Source organism: Hyaena hyaena, unplaced genomic scaffold (assembly GCF_003009895.1).
Source record: "Hyaena hyaena isolate Hyena2069 unplaced genomic scaffold, ASM300989v1 scaffold_199, whole genome shotgun sequence".
Classification (NCBI taxonomy): domain Eukaryota; kingdom Metazoa; phylum Chordata; class Mammalia; order Carnivora; family Hyaenidae; genus Hyaena; species Hyaena hyaena.
This window is the reverse complement of record NW_024080831.1, coordinates 2,251,429-2,267,432: the sequence shown is the minus strand read 5'-3', so window position 1 is coordinate 2,267,432 and position 16,004 is coordinate 2,251,429. Positions and strand designations below refer to the sequence as shown.

Genomic DNA, 16,004 nt, shown 5'->3' with positions numbered 1-16,004 from the left:
CACCCGTCCCGTCCCCGCCGCCCGGGCGGCCGAGTGCAGAGTGCGGCGGGCCCTGGGCGGCCGCTGCTGGCTCAGCCTCCAGCTCGCGTCCCCTCCTCCGCGGGCGGGCCGGGGGCGGTGCCCGCTGTGCTGCTCCGCCCGCCGGCCCCTCCGCGGGGGCCGGCCCCTCCGGGCGGGGGTCTGCGTTGGGGCCGCCTCCGAGGCTCCCAGGAGGCGGCAGGGGGCGCTTGGAACTTGCTAGCCTGCGCCCCCTCTGCGCAAAGGCCAGGAACTGAGAGGGGCAACTGGGGCCGGAGCGGGGGCGGGTCCGTCGGCACGTGGAAGGGCAGGGCCGGGTCCGCGGCGCCCAGTGCCGGGGGCAGGAGCAGTTGGAGACGTTGGGGCTCAGTAGGTCCGGGTGCCGGGGTCTGCAGAGCCGGTTACTCAGATTCTTTGGGCTCAATCTCTTAGGAGGGGCGCCCTCTCTTGCTTCTCCGGAGAGGGCAGACGGGCCTGGCAAGGTCCCTCTGCTCCGTCGAGGGTGAAAGCAAAGCTGGGGGGCCGGGGGGTGGGGACTCGATGGGAGACGCTAGGCCCAGAAGGCGGGAGTGAGGAGGTGATGCTCGGAACTGAGACCCTCGATCTCTCTCATCCCCTTCCTCCTCTGTCCCTTCCCCGCTGGTCCCCTAGGAAGTCGCACCTGGAGCAACCTGGCCTGTGGGGTGCACCAGGGTGGGGGTGGGGAGGGAAAGTGAAGGGCCGAAGCCGGAGGGAAGAGATGTCTAGGTGCGGGGAGGCCGCTCCTGGGAAGAGGGTGTGGGGGTACAGAGGTCGCTTTTTCTTGGCAGGGCCCAAGGAGAAACTCGAGTAGCTATTGACATCTCGTCACTCTGGGGGAACAGCCTGCTGGGGCTCTGCGTTCTGTATTAGGGTCTGAAGAAGGATAGAGCAGAGGGTGGGGTGAGCACAGAGTAGACCAACAGTGTAAGATAGTGTCAGGGGAGAGGCCCGGGCCCAGGAAACAGGCAGTGTGAGGGAGGAGGCAGGATCAGGATGAAGGGGCGTGTGGGAGGCAGAAGCAGTGCCCAGGAGGCAGGGCAGTGCCCAGGAAGGGGGCGATGTGAGAGGAAAGGACAGTATAAGGGAGGAGGTGGTATTCGTGGGAGAGGACAGCGTCAGGATGAAGGCGCACATAGATCAGCGTCTGGAGGGTGAAGGCAGTGGTGGGGCAACAGGCAGTACCAGGCGGAAGGGGCCGTGCTCAGAAGGAGAGCAGTGTGATGGGGTTAATGCCAGGCTGAAGAGGTCGTGTGGAAAAGATTAGGGCCCAGGGGAAGAGGGCAGTGGGAGGGAGGGTACCCGGGGAGGAGACAAGTGCAGGCTTTCCTCTTCCCTATAGTGACATCATGGCAAATTCCCAAACTGGACGAACCCGGCTCGGGTGACATCCAGCAGGGCCAAGTCAGTCCGGGCCAGGCTGGTGGGCCTCGGTGCCAGCTGGAGGGACTGGGCTCTGCGCAGTGCAGGGTCAGCGCGCTGGGGGCGGCGTTCTGTTCCGCCTGCTCTCCGCGCGGACTGTGCCGTCGGCGGGCACGCGGACCAGCACGGGAGGGCTAGGGTCAGGGTTCTCTGGGCCAAGGATCAAGGTCCCTGGCTGGGGTAGGCTCCCATGCATTCTAGTGTTCCCAACCCGGACTCTCAAGAGGGCGCAGTAGAGCCTCTTCAGGGAGCGAGAAACCGCGCCGCCACGGCCGGAGGTGGGACTAATCGTGTCCCCGCCCTAGGGCGGAGTTATATGGCCCTGAGACCCGCCCTAAAGCCTGAGGACTCTCGGAAGCAATCGTTCGGGGCGGAAGTTAGGAAGCCCCGAGAGCCGGGCGGCGGAAGTGTCGGCGTTACCGCTTGTCCGCACGCATGCGTTATTCTAGTCCCTTGCTGCCACTCTGTAGGTGCTCTCTTTCCCTCTCTCTTACTCCACGCGAGGGAAAGCGCGTACACCTTAGTCGTGGTAGCGGTCTCAGCCACTCCGCTACTCTCGCGGCTATTCCACCATGGCGGGCATTCTGTTTGAGGATATTTTTGATGTGAAAGACATTGACCCGGAGGGCAAGAAGTTTGACCGAGGTAAGTGAGGTGTACGTAGGGGCGGTTTAGGAGAAGGGGCTAACCTCCTCGGGGACACGCCCCTGGGCCCCTTGTTCACTCAACCCACGTGGCCTTCCCCTACCGGCAGTTCCTGATCGAGGACTCTCCCTCAGGAAACATTTTTTTTTTTAATGTTTTATTTATTTCTAGGAGAGAGAGAGAGAGACAGCGTGAGCAGGGGAGGGTCAGAGAGAGAGGGAGTCACAGACTGAAACAGGCTCCAGGCTCTGAGCTGGCAGTCAGCACAGAGCCCGACGCGGGGCTCGAACCCACGAACCGCGAGATCATGACCTAAGCGAAAGTCGGACGCTTAACCGACTAAGCCACCCAGGCGCCCCTGGAAACATTTTATAGTTGGGAAAACGGAGACTCCGAACTCTGCCTGGCTTGACGTAGACTGTGCCCTGTGCCTGGCTGGCCTTTTCTCATGGTGTTGATAAACTCCTGGGCATCTTTCTAATCGCTCCTCACTCTGAGCTGGGCGCTGTATCGTGCACCTTACACTCATTTTGTCCTACCTATTCCTTTCAAGAGCCTCCATGAGGTAGGTGGTGTCTCCGAGAAGTTAAGTAACCTACCCAAGTCTACACTGTGAGCAATGGGACTTCAGAGCTTGTATTCTTGTACTGTCCTAAGAATCTTTAGGCTTTTTTTTGTGACGTTCTTCTTTAGTTAGAATTGACTGCTTGCTATACACCTCTTTATTCTGTTATTAATCAGCAATTATTGAATTGCTCCTCCTTGATGTCTCTTCCTTTGCCTGGAGACTGGGATGTTCTTCAAGACAAACACCGGTTCATACAGTCCCCATAATCCACTCAGCACAGCACCTGGCACAGAAAGACAAAGCCTTTGGATGAATGAATAACTTGCCCAAAGTCAGGTTGTTTCTTAATCACCTAGGCAGGCCTAGAGCCTGGATATTGTTTATTGCCAGGGGACCTTTGATTTTTTTTTTTTTCCCTGGGATTCTGTCCCATTTGCCATAGTTTTCTTCCCTTTTCTTCTGGCATATCAGGTTCTGATGCAGTCTGCACTTCTCTGAGAGCATATGAGAGGCTAGTGGATGCAAACTGGGTTAGACCGAGTGTTAATTACATATGATCCCCCAAAGTGGGGTCTGTAGAGTCTGCCAGGACCTGGCAATTACCAATGCCACTCTTTCTCTGCTTCCCTCCAGTGTCTCGACTACATTGTGAGAGTGAATCTTTCAAGATGGACCTAATCTTAGATGTAAACATTCAGATTTACCCTGTAGACTTGGGTAAGTATTGAACACAGACAATAGCCGGAACCGTTTTGACATTTCAGCTGTTCTTCACTCTCAGATATTGCCATTATTTTCAGGAGACAAATTCCGGTTGGTCATAGCCAGTACCTTATATGAAGATGGTACCCTGGATGACGGTGAATACAATCCTACAGATGATAGGCCTTCCAGGTGAGGAAGTGAAGAAGGGAGTACTTGAAATATACCTGAGGACTAAGTAGATAAGTAGTATGGAATATTTGATTTGTGGAATAAATGATTATCAGCAGAATCTTAGTAACCTTAAGGAAATTGCTGTGCTTAAGAATTCAAACAACCAGGTGTTTATGCAGAGCAGTGTTTATATGCTTGTGGGTTGTAGCTTATTGATGGCTAAGGGAATCAATCACTTAGACCACCGAGTGACCTAAGCTGGGTGTGGGCCTTGTATTTTGGGAGGGAGTTTGGTGTGATAGAAAAGTTTTGGGAGTTCCACTGAGTTCAAATCTCAGCCTTACCGCTTATTTGTTGAATAACCTAACCTCTTTCAGCCTCAGTTTTCTCATCAGTAAAGTACGGATGGTCCTGCTTTGCTCTTTGGGTTGCTGTGAGGACTAAATGGCATTGTATCTGGAAAACGCCCATTGTTATAATGTTGACATTTAGTTACCAGTTACCATTTTTAAAGGGCCTCTTATTATTGTTAACTACTTTTACGAATAACCTTGGCACTATTGTTCCACAGGGCTGACCAATTTGAGTATGTAATGTATGGGAAAGTATACAGGATTGAGGGAGACGAAACTTCTACTGAAGCCGCAACACGTCTGTAAGTTCCATGGTCTTGTGAGAACCCTTGTACCCCTACCTTGGTCCGTTCTCATGTTTCCTATGTTGGGTCTCTCTCCCCAAGCACCTCAGACCTAGGCGAAACCCAGAAGGAGACTGTTCTGGGGACAGTTTCCAGTCTGAAATGTAGATTGCTCACTTGGCCCATTGTCAGGACCTCAGGGCCCAGGGGTCCAAATGAGAAACCGATGATCTTGCTATGTGAAGTGCAAAGGAAGGTTGCTTCCCCAGGAACCAAATGCAGCATTAAGTGATTAAACTGCTAGGCTTTTTTTGTTTTTGTTTATTTGTGTGTGTGTTTTGCTAGTCTGCAATCCAATCCCTAGTTCTTTGGTTTCCCTGCCCAACTATTTTTTCTGTTCTTTAAAATCTTATTAAAACAATATGTGCTCTTTGTAAGCAATTTGAAAAGCAGAGAAGTAATGTGAAGAAGCAAAAAAAAAAAAAAAAAAGTCACCTATAATTCTATACTCAAAGGAAACCTTTTACACAAACATTTTTGAGTATTCTAGGTTTTTTCCTGTGTACTTTTTTCTTTGAGATCATGTTGTTTATTACAATGTTTTCTTCTGCTCTTTTTTTTTTTTTTAAGTCTTGTTTATTTAGTTTTGAGAGAGAGTGCAAGTGGGGAAGGAGCAGAGAGAGAGAGGGAGAAACAGAATCCCAAGCAGGCTCCGTGCCGTCAGCGCAGAGCCCAGAGTGCATCTCCAGCTCATGAACCATGAGATCATAACCTGAGCCGAGACCCAAGAGTTGGATGCTTAACCAACTGAGCCATTCAGGCGCCCCTTCTTGTTCTCTTTTTGCTTTAAGTTATGTAAAGCAGGTTTCCCCATGTCAGTTTAAGGCTTTTCCTAAACATTTTAATAAGCATAACATTCCAGTAAATGGATATATCTTAATTCATTTGATCATTTCCATTACTCTGGGCATGTAGCATTTTCCACCTTTGTTGATATCAGGAATAATGCCGTGCACATATCTGTGCATTCATTTTTGTCTGAATTTTGGTTCCTAATGACAAAACACTAGAAGGGTACCTCTCTTTCTTAAGCTGGGATGGAGAGCCACGGGGTGACTGCTCCAGAGCTTAGACTCATGGGACGGGGGCCTTCCGTTTCAGCTCTGCCTACGTGTCCTATGGGGGCCTGCTCATGAGGCTGCAGGGTGATGCCAACAACCTGCATGGATTTGAAGTGGATTCCAGAGTTTATCTGCTGATGAAGAAACTGGCCTTCTGAAGCACCCAGGAAGCCAACCTTGCTGCTTAGTCACTTAGGGCTGGGACATTCATTCATTCAAGCCCGAGGAGCAGTTATTGTTGACCACCTGTTCAGGAAGGGCTGTCTGTCTGCCCCCTGTGGGTGCATCTTTAGGTGGTCTGGACTCCATGGGAAACTTGCCTGTGAAAGACCCATTGGGAGAGCTTAAAATGGATCAGAAGTTGTTTTGTGTGTGTATGATTTTTAAATTAAACTTTACTTTTTCAGACTCGTTTTCCGCTGCGCCCTTAAAAAAAAATCTTTTCCATTTACCCTAAAGTCATTTTTTCCACTTTGCCTATGGTATATTATATTTCTGGCCCACAGCCAGATGATCACGTGTCACTTTAGGCTCTCTCCCAGCCTTTTGGTGTCTGGGTTTAGGGTTATCTCAGCCCCCTGGCTAACTACCCCATTTATCCTCCAAAGTGATTTTCTGTTTGGGAGAGTGTTGTGCTTTTGGCTCCTGAGGGCACCCCAACCCCGGAAGATACCACCCATTTGGCATAGAGTTTTGAATTGGCAAGGAGCCTTGCTTGTGTCCTTCCAACACTTTGAGTCTCTTAGGAAGTCAGATCACGTTGATTTAAATGAGTCACTTGCGTATCCTGGAAATGTTCATCATTTTTGTGGAAGCTTTGGGTGGAAGCTTTTAGATACAGGCATGGGACATGCCTAGGAAGAGAATAGGAAGAACAGATCTGGTGGTTATAGGAACAGGTGGGGGAGCTAGGTGCCTGCTCTACATTGCATTGGTGGCCTGGAGGGAGGGTGAGTGGTGGGGGTTCTCACCAGTGACGCCGAACAGGCAGCTGCTGCACAGACCAGTGAGGTGGACAAGGCGGCAATACCAATGAGGCTGGCAGCCCAGCACCAGTCCCAAGACAATGGAGCAGACCGATGGCAGTCACTAACTTAAACTGGGCGAAAACAAAATTGAGGAAGTGGTGATGCTTGTAGAAGCTCTCCAGCGTATGAGCTGGCTTTTCAGCGTGGCATTTGAGGTCTCTGAGAAAGTGTACTGGACTCTTATTTCCCCTGGGAAATTCAGGGTAATAACCCAGAAAGATAGTGAGTGTGTATTAAGCACTTTTCTCTTTTGATCTCCTGGTTTTGCCTTGGGAGCTGGTCCCCCTGCTGGGATGCCTGGGGTATTTCCTTCCCTATCATTTTCAGATCTTTACATGAGGTGTTAGAAACAGTATTTAGGGAAATGGGTTGAAAATGGATGGCCTCTGCAGGGGGGAGGAAAAGGTGTTTTGCTTTACTATGGGTGTGCGGGGGGGGGGGGGGGGGGGGGGGGCGGTAAAAGGTGCAGTGGGGGTTGAATGAATTTTTATGGACTCCTAGAACTTTTACATGGAGTCCGATTTTAGGTGTTGGAGAAGGCTGGATTTAGGTTAGAGTGGGAAAACTTCATTACCAATAATGGTTTGTGGGGTAGCATAGCAGACTATCCTGGCCATCCCGGGGTAGCAGAAGAGAGAAGTGGCATGCAGTTGAATAGAAAGAGTATTCTGGTTGTCACAGTGTTTTGCTTTTGTGTAAAGGGAAGAAGGGATATAATCAGTCTGACAGTATTTTGGGAAGGGTAGTTTCTCAATAGGGACAGATTAGTTCACATTGGAGAAGCCCACAAGTTATTTACATTTGCCCTAAATTAAGTCCAATGCCGATACTGGATGCCTGGAACTTCCTGGCTATATACTTTTGCAGTTTTGCCATCCTTGTCTCTCATGCGACTGTGCTTCTCTGAGAACCCTTATTAAGCCTTCGCCTTTGGTCCTTTCGGCATATCTTGTCCCAGGTGCTGACTCTTTCATGTGCCAGAAAGTTCTTCATTTCAATCATTATATTTAATCTAGGTTAGTATTTCAGTAAATTACAGTTTCCACTTAACCGTTCCCTTGACTGCATGCTGGAATTGGTAGTGTGGATGAACTATTCTCTCCCGTGCAAAAACTGACATCATCCGAGATGTGGACTCTTTTGAGCTTTGTGCATTTGTTGATTCCTTCTCCATGGCAACTGTGGCAACTGTCCTATCCATGATGGGAGAGAAGGACACCTGGAGGTGTCTAAGTTCGTCACCCCTCCGAGAGCTTTTGGTTTTCTACTCAGAACTCTTTTAATTGTTGGTCTGTGTACTCTCTCAAGACTTGGAAATCTTTCCTGATAAATAGAATCACGGAATGATCTGTTGGGCAGTACACCACACTGGGGGCTGTATGGGCTCTAGTCAGCCTAAGGTTTCTTTTCTTGCTCACAGGCTGTGTAAGTATTGAGAAAATGCCTGGCTTCTCTGAGCCTCAGTGTCATCATCTGCAAACTAGAGGTGATAATTCCAAGGTGATAGAGTTGTGCGAGCTGTATAAAAGCTAACATATGTAAGGTTCCTGGCACGCTGGCTTTCGTTTCTTCTATTTTGGAATACCTTTAGTGATCCTGGGGTGTCTGTGGCAGTGTTTGGAACTCTGCGTTCCTGGCTCTTTTACCTACATGGTAGTCTTTCCTCTCCATTGGGGAGTTGGGGGGAGGGAAGAGGAAAAAGCTGCTGTTAGTTTTCCTACAGGAGCCTCTGGAGGTAATGTTGACCTTTGCAATGGAGTTTTTGTTTTGGGCAATAATAAACCTTTTCAGAGGCGCCACAGCGGCATTTATTTGCAAGGCCCCATAAGCCTGGCTTCTCTAGAGAATCCTTGGCAGAGTTCATGGTGGTCACATAGGGCAGCTTATTAGATACCATGTGCTTCTGGGATTGGGAAATGAGCCTTCAACTTGTACTTGTCCCTCCCGCTGTGTGAGCCCTAGGAGACTGACTCTTGCCACTTCCTGCACTTCCCCCTGACCTCCACAGGAGGGAGGCAGGAACCCGTGCCTGACGAAGCTTCCTGCTGAGCTGCTGAAGCTCTCCCTGTTTGCTCAGCTGTCACATCCAGGTTTTGTCTTGACTCAACTGTCTGCACAGCCTTACCTGGGGTGTGAGGCTCTCCAAGGCTTCCTGTTAACTTTTTGGGAGGGGAGGGAAGGGGGACAGCTATTACCCCCTGAGAAGAACATCTCTTTCCTTTGCTTTTCTGTTAGCTTTTGGGTGTCCTTATTTATCTTTTATTTATATAGGCTCAGTTTTGTTGATTATGTAGAGATGGTCTTTCTGAGAGACAGCTTCTCATTCATTTTTCAAGAGTAAGGATCTCCGAAGAAAAGGAGATCAGAGCCCCATTGAGAATGATAGTAAAGGGGATAAAGACACTACTAACCTTAGTTCTGAATTTAAAAAAAAACAAAGCTCTTTTTTTCTCTGTTTTCTGACATAAGGTTAGTCTCTACCTCTGTTCAGAAGCCAGGCCAGACCAGCCCTTTGCATAATTACCATATGAAAAAGAGTATGTAGAGAATTAGTAAGCTGTAAATTTGTGCAGAAAATAGACCAAAGATAACTAGATGCTCTAGTGAATGTTATTGATAGCTTAAAAAAATAGCTTCTGAAGTTTTACATTATACAGTGAAAAATGATCCCCTTTTGTGTCCTGCGTATCCCCCTTTAGCAGGGCTTTGGGTTTCAGGTGCAAGCAGGAAATCTGGTATAACTTGACTCCCAGGGCCTCCCCTCTGGGTAAGGGAACTTTACATGGGAGACAGTGCCAGTACCTTACTCCTCCTGAGTCAGATTCTGGAAGTGACGGTGGGATGCAGTTAGGAGAGGACTGGTAGAGTTGGGTGTGACAGAGGGGTCAGGAAGTAGAGGCTGGAGCCGGACGGGGGGAGTGGGGGAGGGAAGTGAAGGAGAGAAGAGTGTGTATTGCCCAGTAGGAGGATGGGTTGGGGAAGGAGAATATCCAGGCCAGAGGTCAGGTGGCATGGAGCCCATGTCTGAAGTCCCTGAAGGGATGTCTGGGGCTCCTAGGGCCCTGGGTGAGGGTCCAGGAAAGAGTCCAAGAGTTCCAATCACAGGTGCATGTGTCCTGTTCAGGTGTCCAGGGATTTGGTCTAGGGACCTGGAGGTTTGGTTCAGCCGACCAGGAATCTTGGCTCTGAATCCCTGCAGCCACTTCAGAAGTCCAAGGCCAGTAGTTCTGGCTGAGAAACTGGAGTTTGTCTCCAAAAATCCAGAAGTCCTGTTTGGGAGCTTGTGCAGTGTGAGGAAGAGAGAGGTATTTCTTGGGCCAGCTGTAGTGGGCAGGGCCTGCTTGGCACAGAGAGTGGGCCCTACTACAATCAGCAGGAAGCGCACCTTTCCTCGGAGCAGTTGTTGGAAGGTCAGGAATATGGCATTGGGGTCCTTGTGAGCTGTGGTCCTGCCCTGTGGAGGAAGCTGAGGGCAGAGGATGGGCCTGAGGCCAGAGGCCTGGGCCAGGTATCATATCTCTCTTGTCTACAGGGAAAGATAAGGTACCAGCACCCAGACTTTATGGCTCGGAGAAAGCGCTCCTTAATAGGTCTCATGATTCCCAGAATTCTCCTTTCTTCCCTCAGGTCTTCCAAGGGGGCTAGTTCAGAAAAGGACAGTGTCTGTAGTCCCCTTGGCTCAGGAGTTACTTACCTGGGTTCCTAGGAGGCCCTGCAGGGCCCCGAGGAGGAGGCGGACCTGTCCAGAAAGCTGTCCTAGGAGGGATGAGAGGCAGGTGGGTCCCAGTTGTCCCCGGGCTGCCATTACTGCCTCCAGCAGAAGGGTCGTGGCTCCCAGAACGTCCTGTGTCTTGGTCTGCTCCTGCAAAAGAGATGGAAGGGAGAAGCGGCCTGCTTCAAAGGGCATGCTAATAATGGGTGGGGAGCCCGAAGGAGTAGCCAGGGGAATGAATCATAGGAGCTGAGAACTGGACAGGACCAAGGTCCCACCCAGCACAGGAATTCCTTCAGAGTCTCCCGACAATTGGTCATCAGCCTCTACTTGAATAGCTCCAGTGTCCAGAGTTATTGTCCAGCCTGGCCTTACACTTAATTTCAGTCAGAAAAGTTCTTCCCCCTCCCCTTACATTATGCTGAAATCTGCGCTATTACAGCTTTTACCTCTGGGTTCTAGTGGTGCCAGTCCACTCTTTCTGCTACAAAATCTTAGGGTTATATGATTTTTTTAAATGTTTTATTTATTTCTAGGAGAGAGAGAGAGACAGACAGAATGAGCAGGGGAGGGTCAGAGAGAGAGGGAGTCACAGACTGAAACAGGCTCCAGGCTCTGAGTTGGCAGTCAGCACAGAGCCCAACGCAGGGCTCGAACCCACGAACCGCGAGATCATGACCTAAGCGAAAGTCGGACGCTTAACCGACTAAGCCACCGAAGGAATGGCCCTTCGTTCCTGGCCCAGTCCCCCTAGAAGACCTGAGGAAAGAAAGGGGATTCTAGGGATCTTGAGGATAGAAGAGCTGATTTTGCAAGGCGTGCTCCCTCCCAGGAGGTTTCCGGAGCCTCAGACTAAAGCACTTCCAGAGATACCACAAGACTACCACCATTTCCCTCCTCCACACTAATCAGACTGCTCCCCAACCCCCACCCCCCCGTTTTTTAAGCCATTCCTCACATAGCCTGTTTTCTAACCTCTTACTATTCAGGTTGCTTCTTCCTTCTGGACACATGCTAGTTTAGTATGGTCCCTCTGGTCCCTCTGAATAAATTAGCATGTGTCTTGAGGAGGTACCCAGTCCAGTACTGTTAAGTGCAATCCACTTATTGTTTTTTAGGAATATTTCCACAATGTGGATGCTAGACATCTAAAGCCACCTAGAATCACTAGCTTTTAAAATAGCTGTTACATGCTGAGTTTGAGGTCAACTCCATCCTCCCAGATCTTTTTCATAGTAAGTTTTAGGGCTAGAAGTTTATATAAACGAAGTGGGGGCATTGTGGCCTGGAAGTTGGAATAGGACTTTACTCACTTTGAGTAGATGTACAGTTTTATATATATATCTGTTAAATTTTACCTTGTTTTTGACCTAGTCTTTCAACAAGTTGAATCTTGATTCTGTCTTTTGTTATTTTAGCTGAGCTTCCTATTTTTTTGTCATCTGAGGATGACAGATCAGACTTACTTCTTCATGCCAACTTAAGAAGGTTTCATGGGAATAGGTCAAGGCATGGCCATAAGCGACTTCCATCCAGTTTTACTTGGTGTTCAGCTTTGAATCTATTTTAACATACTGGGACTGTAAATCGTCCTGTCCAGAGGATACCATCATAGTAGAAAGTAGATTAGGTTAGGGTGGCCAAGATGAAGGTGAGATATTTTTAGGGAGCTCAAGAGTTTTGAAGAATCCATGGGAAGCAGTACAAAACTGATGAAGACAGAATTTAGGGAAACCAAAGGAAAGAAGGACTTTCTTACCTTCTGGGTTTTCCATTCTCCCAGGGTAAAGTCCACAGCAGGCAGCAGGACAGGTGTAGACAAAGGGTTAACGTCTGGGCACTGGCTCTGTTGAAAAAGATTGGTGGTGGGGCGCCTGGGTGGCTCAGTCGGTTAAGATTCTGACTTCAGCTCAGGTCATGATCTCACGGTTTGTGGGTTCGGTTTGTGGCTTTGAGCTCCGCGTCGGGCTCTGTGCTGACAGCTAGCTCAGAGCCTGGAGCCTGCTTCGGATTCTGTGTCTCCCTCTCTCTCTGACCCTCCCTGCTCATGCTGTCTCTCGCTCTCTCTCTCTTTCTCAGAAATAAATAAAACATTAAAAAAAAAAAAAGAAAAAGATCGGTGGTGGTGGCGGCAAGGTGGAAAAGGGAGCTCAAATAAAGTGGGGGTTGGGGTATGGTGACCTGATGACCAAGAGAGGCTTCCATGAGCGATATATATCCAGACTAGAGCTTTTAAAATGGGCTAGATTGCAAATCATAATCCTTGTCAAGGAGTGGTGATTGGGAGGTGGTGGTCTTACCAAAGATAATATGGGAAGAACAATGATTGGATCATGGAGTGAGAGGCAGTGACGGGAGTAAGGGTGTGTAAGCAGTTAATGGGTAGAGGAGTGAGTGCTGGGAGATTCTCACCAATCTGCTGTGAAGGACATGGGAGTCACGAAGCAGTTTATTTAGGAGACGGGGGTCACAGGCTGGAGGAGCTGGGAGGCACAGATCCAGTCTTGCAGTTAGGAGAAACATGACCACGAGGTGCAGCTCTTAGATGAGGAGAAGCGAGGTTGAAAAAGAAGAAATCATTGTTAGGTGGTGGTCCAGGAATTCCCCTTTAAGACCCAGACCTGAAATCCAGGGAATTTGCCTTTCAGAAGCCTTATTGCTGGGAGATTGGGTTCCCTCAGCCCTCCACCCCTGCAGCACATCTCCTTTCTCTTTCCTCTCTAACCATGTTGATTTGGCCCTAGGCCCCTCAGCTGTGTTCTTACCAGTCGGCTCCATTCTGGCCACGCTGTCTGGTTGGAGTGGCTCCCTGGTTGGGGCCTCTCCCCTGAATCCTTCCTGGGGCCATGGAGGCGGCTTGGGCTCTTGCACTTCTTGCACTGTGGGGCACAGGTGGGCTGAGGAGGAGGGTCTGGAATCTATCCTGCAAGTGACAGAAATAATGAACATTTAATCAGGTGTCAAGGAAAAGACTTCCTGGCTGGTGGGGGAGCAGCTGCTGGGAGGGCGTGAGATGCCAACCAGCCTAGAACTGTTAGAGTTCTGACTGCTCCCAGGTTTCCTTGTGAGTACAACATAGGGCTCCTCCTTTGTGTCAGGGTTCCTCAGTGACTCTGCTGTGGGGCTGGTGCCCCTGCCCCCTGCTGAGAGCAGGACAGAATCTGTACACACACACACACACACACACACACACACACACACACACCCCTTACATCTTAACTGGCTTCAAATTCTGAGCAACCTTGATTGTTTGGTTGGAGAAAAATCTAGGACAGGGAGGGGGAATAGAAGTATTGTGGCATAAGCCCTGGAGAAGAGATTGGAAAGCAGGATACAGGGTCAAGGTGAGGAGCTAGCAAACAGTGCAGTGTGTTGAGGGGTAGCTTGGGGAGTGGGGCTGAGGAGGGGAGTTAAGTGAAAACCAAACTGGACTACTAGGCATAGGGGATTACAAGATTATGAGAAGGTGGTATGGGAGCAATGAACCTCTCATTCTCTTTCCATTTACCTCCACCCAAAAACCTCTTGGAGTTTTTCTTTACATTCCCAGTTCTGAAATACTGGGTTATCCAAGGTGAAGAGATGGGCTAACAGTCTTGGGACTTGACACCTGAGGCAAGTTGCCGAGGGATGGGCACCTACTGAGTGAGGTACCGACCTTACGTGGCTTACCTTGCCTTGGACACCCACCGTATCCATCTCATAGCCCATATCGTCCTCCCTGCCCCCTTTGCAGAGCCCTTCCAGTTCCTCTGCAGGACCCCCCACATGGCCTCCTCCTTCTTTGACGAGTTGTGCAAAGAGGCCTGCACCTGATTCAATATTGGGATTTCCTGTAGGTCTGTCAACATGCGTGAGCCCTCCTCCCATTACCCTCTTCTTCGGCCCAGCTTCCCCAGTCCCACGATTCGGAACTTAGAGCTAACTGGGAATGGCTGGGTAAGAATGGGGACTGGGCCTGTGTCCAGCTTGATGCGATGTGCCCTAAGCCCTAAATGTGCCACCTTTCTTATTTTCTCCCAGGGCACGTGTCCCCTTTCCTTAGGGCCCACCAGGACAGTGCTATATTTCTCCAAGTTTGTGATCAGTCCCTCAGAACCCAGCTCCCCACCCCCTACCCCTGCTCTGTCCTGCTCCTCCCATTCTGGGAAGGCTACACTCTTCTCGACAAAGGTCAGTGCCTGTAGGTTCCAGTTTGCCTGCCCCTCCCCCAGCTGAGAGCCCAATTCCTCTCTCCTGTCCTTCCTACCCTCACTTAACTCCAAACCCTGCTTGCCACTCACCGGGTGGAGAAGGGCTCCAGGACCCAGGTGCACAGCAGGCAGCGCTCTGGGGAGCAGATGGGTAGGAGAACATGTAGTGTTGGGGCACAGCCCCTCCACAGCAGTAGGGTCACACGCCTGCCCAGGCCACTTCTGCCCAATCAGAGAGCAGGGAGCTACCAGACACTGGCGAAGGCCCCCGGAAGTGACGCCTTCTCCTCCCACCCACACTGAACATGGAGCCCCTGCCTGGACCATGGTCCACTAGCCGGACCCGGCTCTTCCACCCACGCACACCACAGAGAGGATTTGAACAGAGGGATCCATCTTTTTCTAGGAGCTGGGAAACCTGGGACCTGGGAAGGAGATGAGAGGGGAACAGGGTGTTTTTTCTAGGAGGAATCTGGCAGGACATTTTTGTTCCTGGGGAAGAGTCACAAAGGTCTGGTTCTGGCTTTAGATATACTGGTGGGTTTTTCAGTTCCTGACTGGCTAAATTTCTTTTCACCTGCTGCTGAAATCCAGTAGGGCTCTTGCTTTTCTCTCCTATAACCCCCTAGGGGTTGTGTCTTAGTTCCCTTTTCCCAGTGGGATGTGGGTATTGCCCGTTTTAGAGAATGACCCTGTCATCGGTCAGTGTTATGGGGAAAGGGTTTGGACAATTTGAGAGGACTGCAAGGTGAGGAGGTGAGGGCTGTTTGTGGTGGGGGGTGGGGGTGTATGAGGCTGGGCTTAGGGCCCAGTGGCTCAGACAGCGAAGGCCATTCACCTCTGTGCCCAAGCTCTCCTGCACTTGCCCTGTCTCTCCCCCCCTTCCATCCCCTACAACTCCATATGTGACAAGAGGAATAACCAGGCCCATGTGTCCCTGTCTTAGGAAAGACAGCTGCTGAACCTCCCCCGCAAATACCTCCTGCTGGCCCCCCTCTTCCTTTGGCCCTGGCTCTAGTTCCTTTGCTTTCCCCTCAATCCCAGTCTCCTCACAGTCTCCGTCCCCGGGGGCCTCCTGGCCTGACCTTGTTCCCATCACCCCCCACCTCAGCTCTTCCCCTTCTGCTCCTCCTCCCAAGGATGGGGCTGTCAGCTAAGGAGTATGGCCTAGATCCCGGAATTCTCCGGTTCAGCCAGATGAGATGCCTCCCAAGATTAGGAAGGAGGGTGCTGGGGTGGTTGGGAGGACGGTGGGTGAATGGGGTGTGGGAGGGGACAGGGAGGCAGTCATGACCAGGAAACCAAGACAAAGGAGGTTGGGGGTGGGGTGGAGAGGCAGAGGGTGCCCCCGCTGAAGGGGTGAAGGAAGAAGGCTGGGGATGAGGATGGTTAGACGGGCCTCCAGACAGGTTACTGGGAGGGAAACACTGTCACCGGACAGAAATGGGACTCTGAAATGGGACTTCCTGGGGAACAGTAGAGTGAGGAGAGACCTCAGAGAAGAAGTGGGGGCACAGGCTAGACAGGGAGTGTGGGTAGTGTGGGGTCTGAGAGGTGCTGTGGGCCCACAGTAGGGGAGATCAGTTGATGGGCCTTTGGTGCACGTTGTCATCCTTAAAAGACAAGTCTTCATCCTTCCGGCAGTTACCGAGTACTAGCCCAGTGGCCGGCGCAGGCCTCAGGCCCAGTCTCTGCCCCTCCCTGGCCTGGGGCTCCCGTCCGGGGCTGGACACGCACCTCCCGGTGCAGCCGCCCAGTGGCCGCCA

The 16,004-nt window shown here is 50.8% G+C and overlaps 2 protein-coding genes across 5 annotated transcripts; one reads left to right on the top strand and one right to left on the bottom strand.

Annotated features, from left to right (window-relative positions):
* The first annotated feature begins 333 nt into the window (after positions 1 to 333).
* On the top strand, positions 334 to 5,713 carry POLR2H (RNA polymerase II, I and III subunit H). Of its 2 annotated transcripts, none has more exons than XM_039241732.1 (6): positions 334 to 387; positions 1,929 to 2,103; positions 3,305 to 3,388; positions 3,472 to 3,565; positions 4,119 to 4,202; positions 5,346 to 5,713. In XM_039241732.1, the coding sequence occupies exons 2-6, from the start codon at positions 2,031 to 2,033 to the stop codon at positions 5,461 to 5,463; spliced, it is 453 nt and encodes a 150-aa protein (XP_039097663.1). In that variant the 5' UTR covers positions 334 to 387; positions 1,929 to 2,030; the 3' UTR covers positions 5,464 to 5,713. The 2 variants fall into 2 exon arrangements, with proteins under 2 accessions (XP_039097663.1, XP_039097664.1); XM_039241733.1 differs by lacking the exon at positions 334 to 387 and adding an exon at positions 579 to 595.
* Positions 2,792 to 14,514, bottom strand: THPO (thrombopoietin). 3 transcript variants are annotated; one of them, XM_039241731.1, is made up of 6 exons: positions 14,329 to 14,514; positions 12,811 to 12,968; positions 12,458 to 12,585; positions 11,805 to 11,891; positions 10,028 to 10,195; positions 2,792 to 2,954 (listed from the first exon to the last, which is right to left on the bottom strand). In XM_039241731.1, exons 2-6 carry the CDS (start codon positions 12,821 to 12,823, stop codon positions 2,943 to 2,945), a joined length of 408 nt encoding a protein of 135 aa, XP_039097662.1. In that variant the 5' UTR covers positions 12,824 to 12,968; positions 14,329 to 14,514; the 3' UTR covers positions 2,792 to 2,942. The 3 variants fall into 3 exon arrangements, with proteins under 3 accessions (XP_039097662.1, XP_039097659.1, XP_039097661.1); XM_039241728.1 differs by lacking the exon at positions 2,792 to 2,954 and adding an exon at positions 8,926 to 9,799; XM_039241730.1 differs by lacking the exon at positions 2,792 to 2,954 and adding an exon at positions 8,926 to 9,787.
* Positions 14,515 to 16,004: the final 1,490 nt, after the last annotated feature.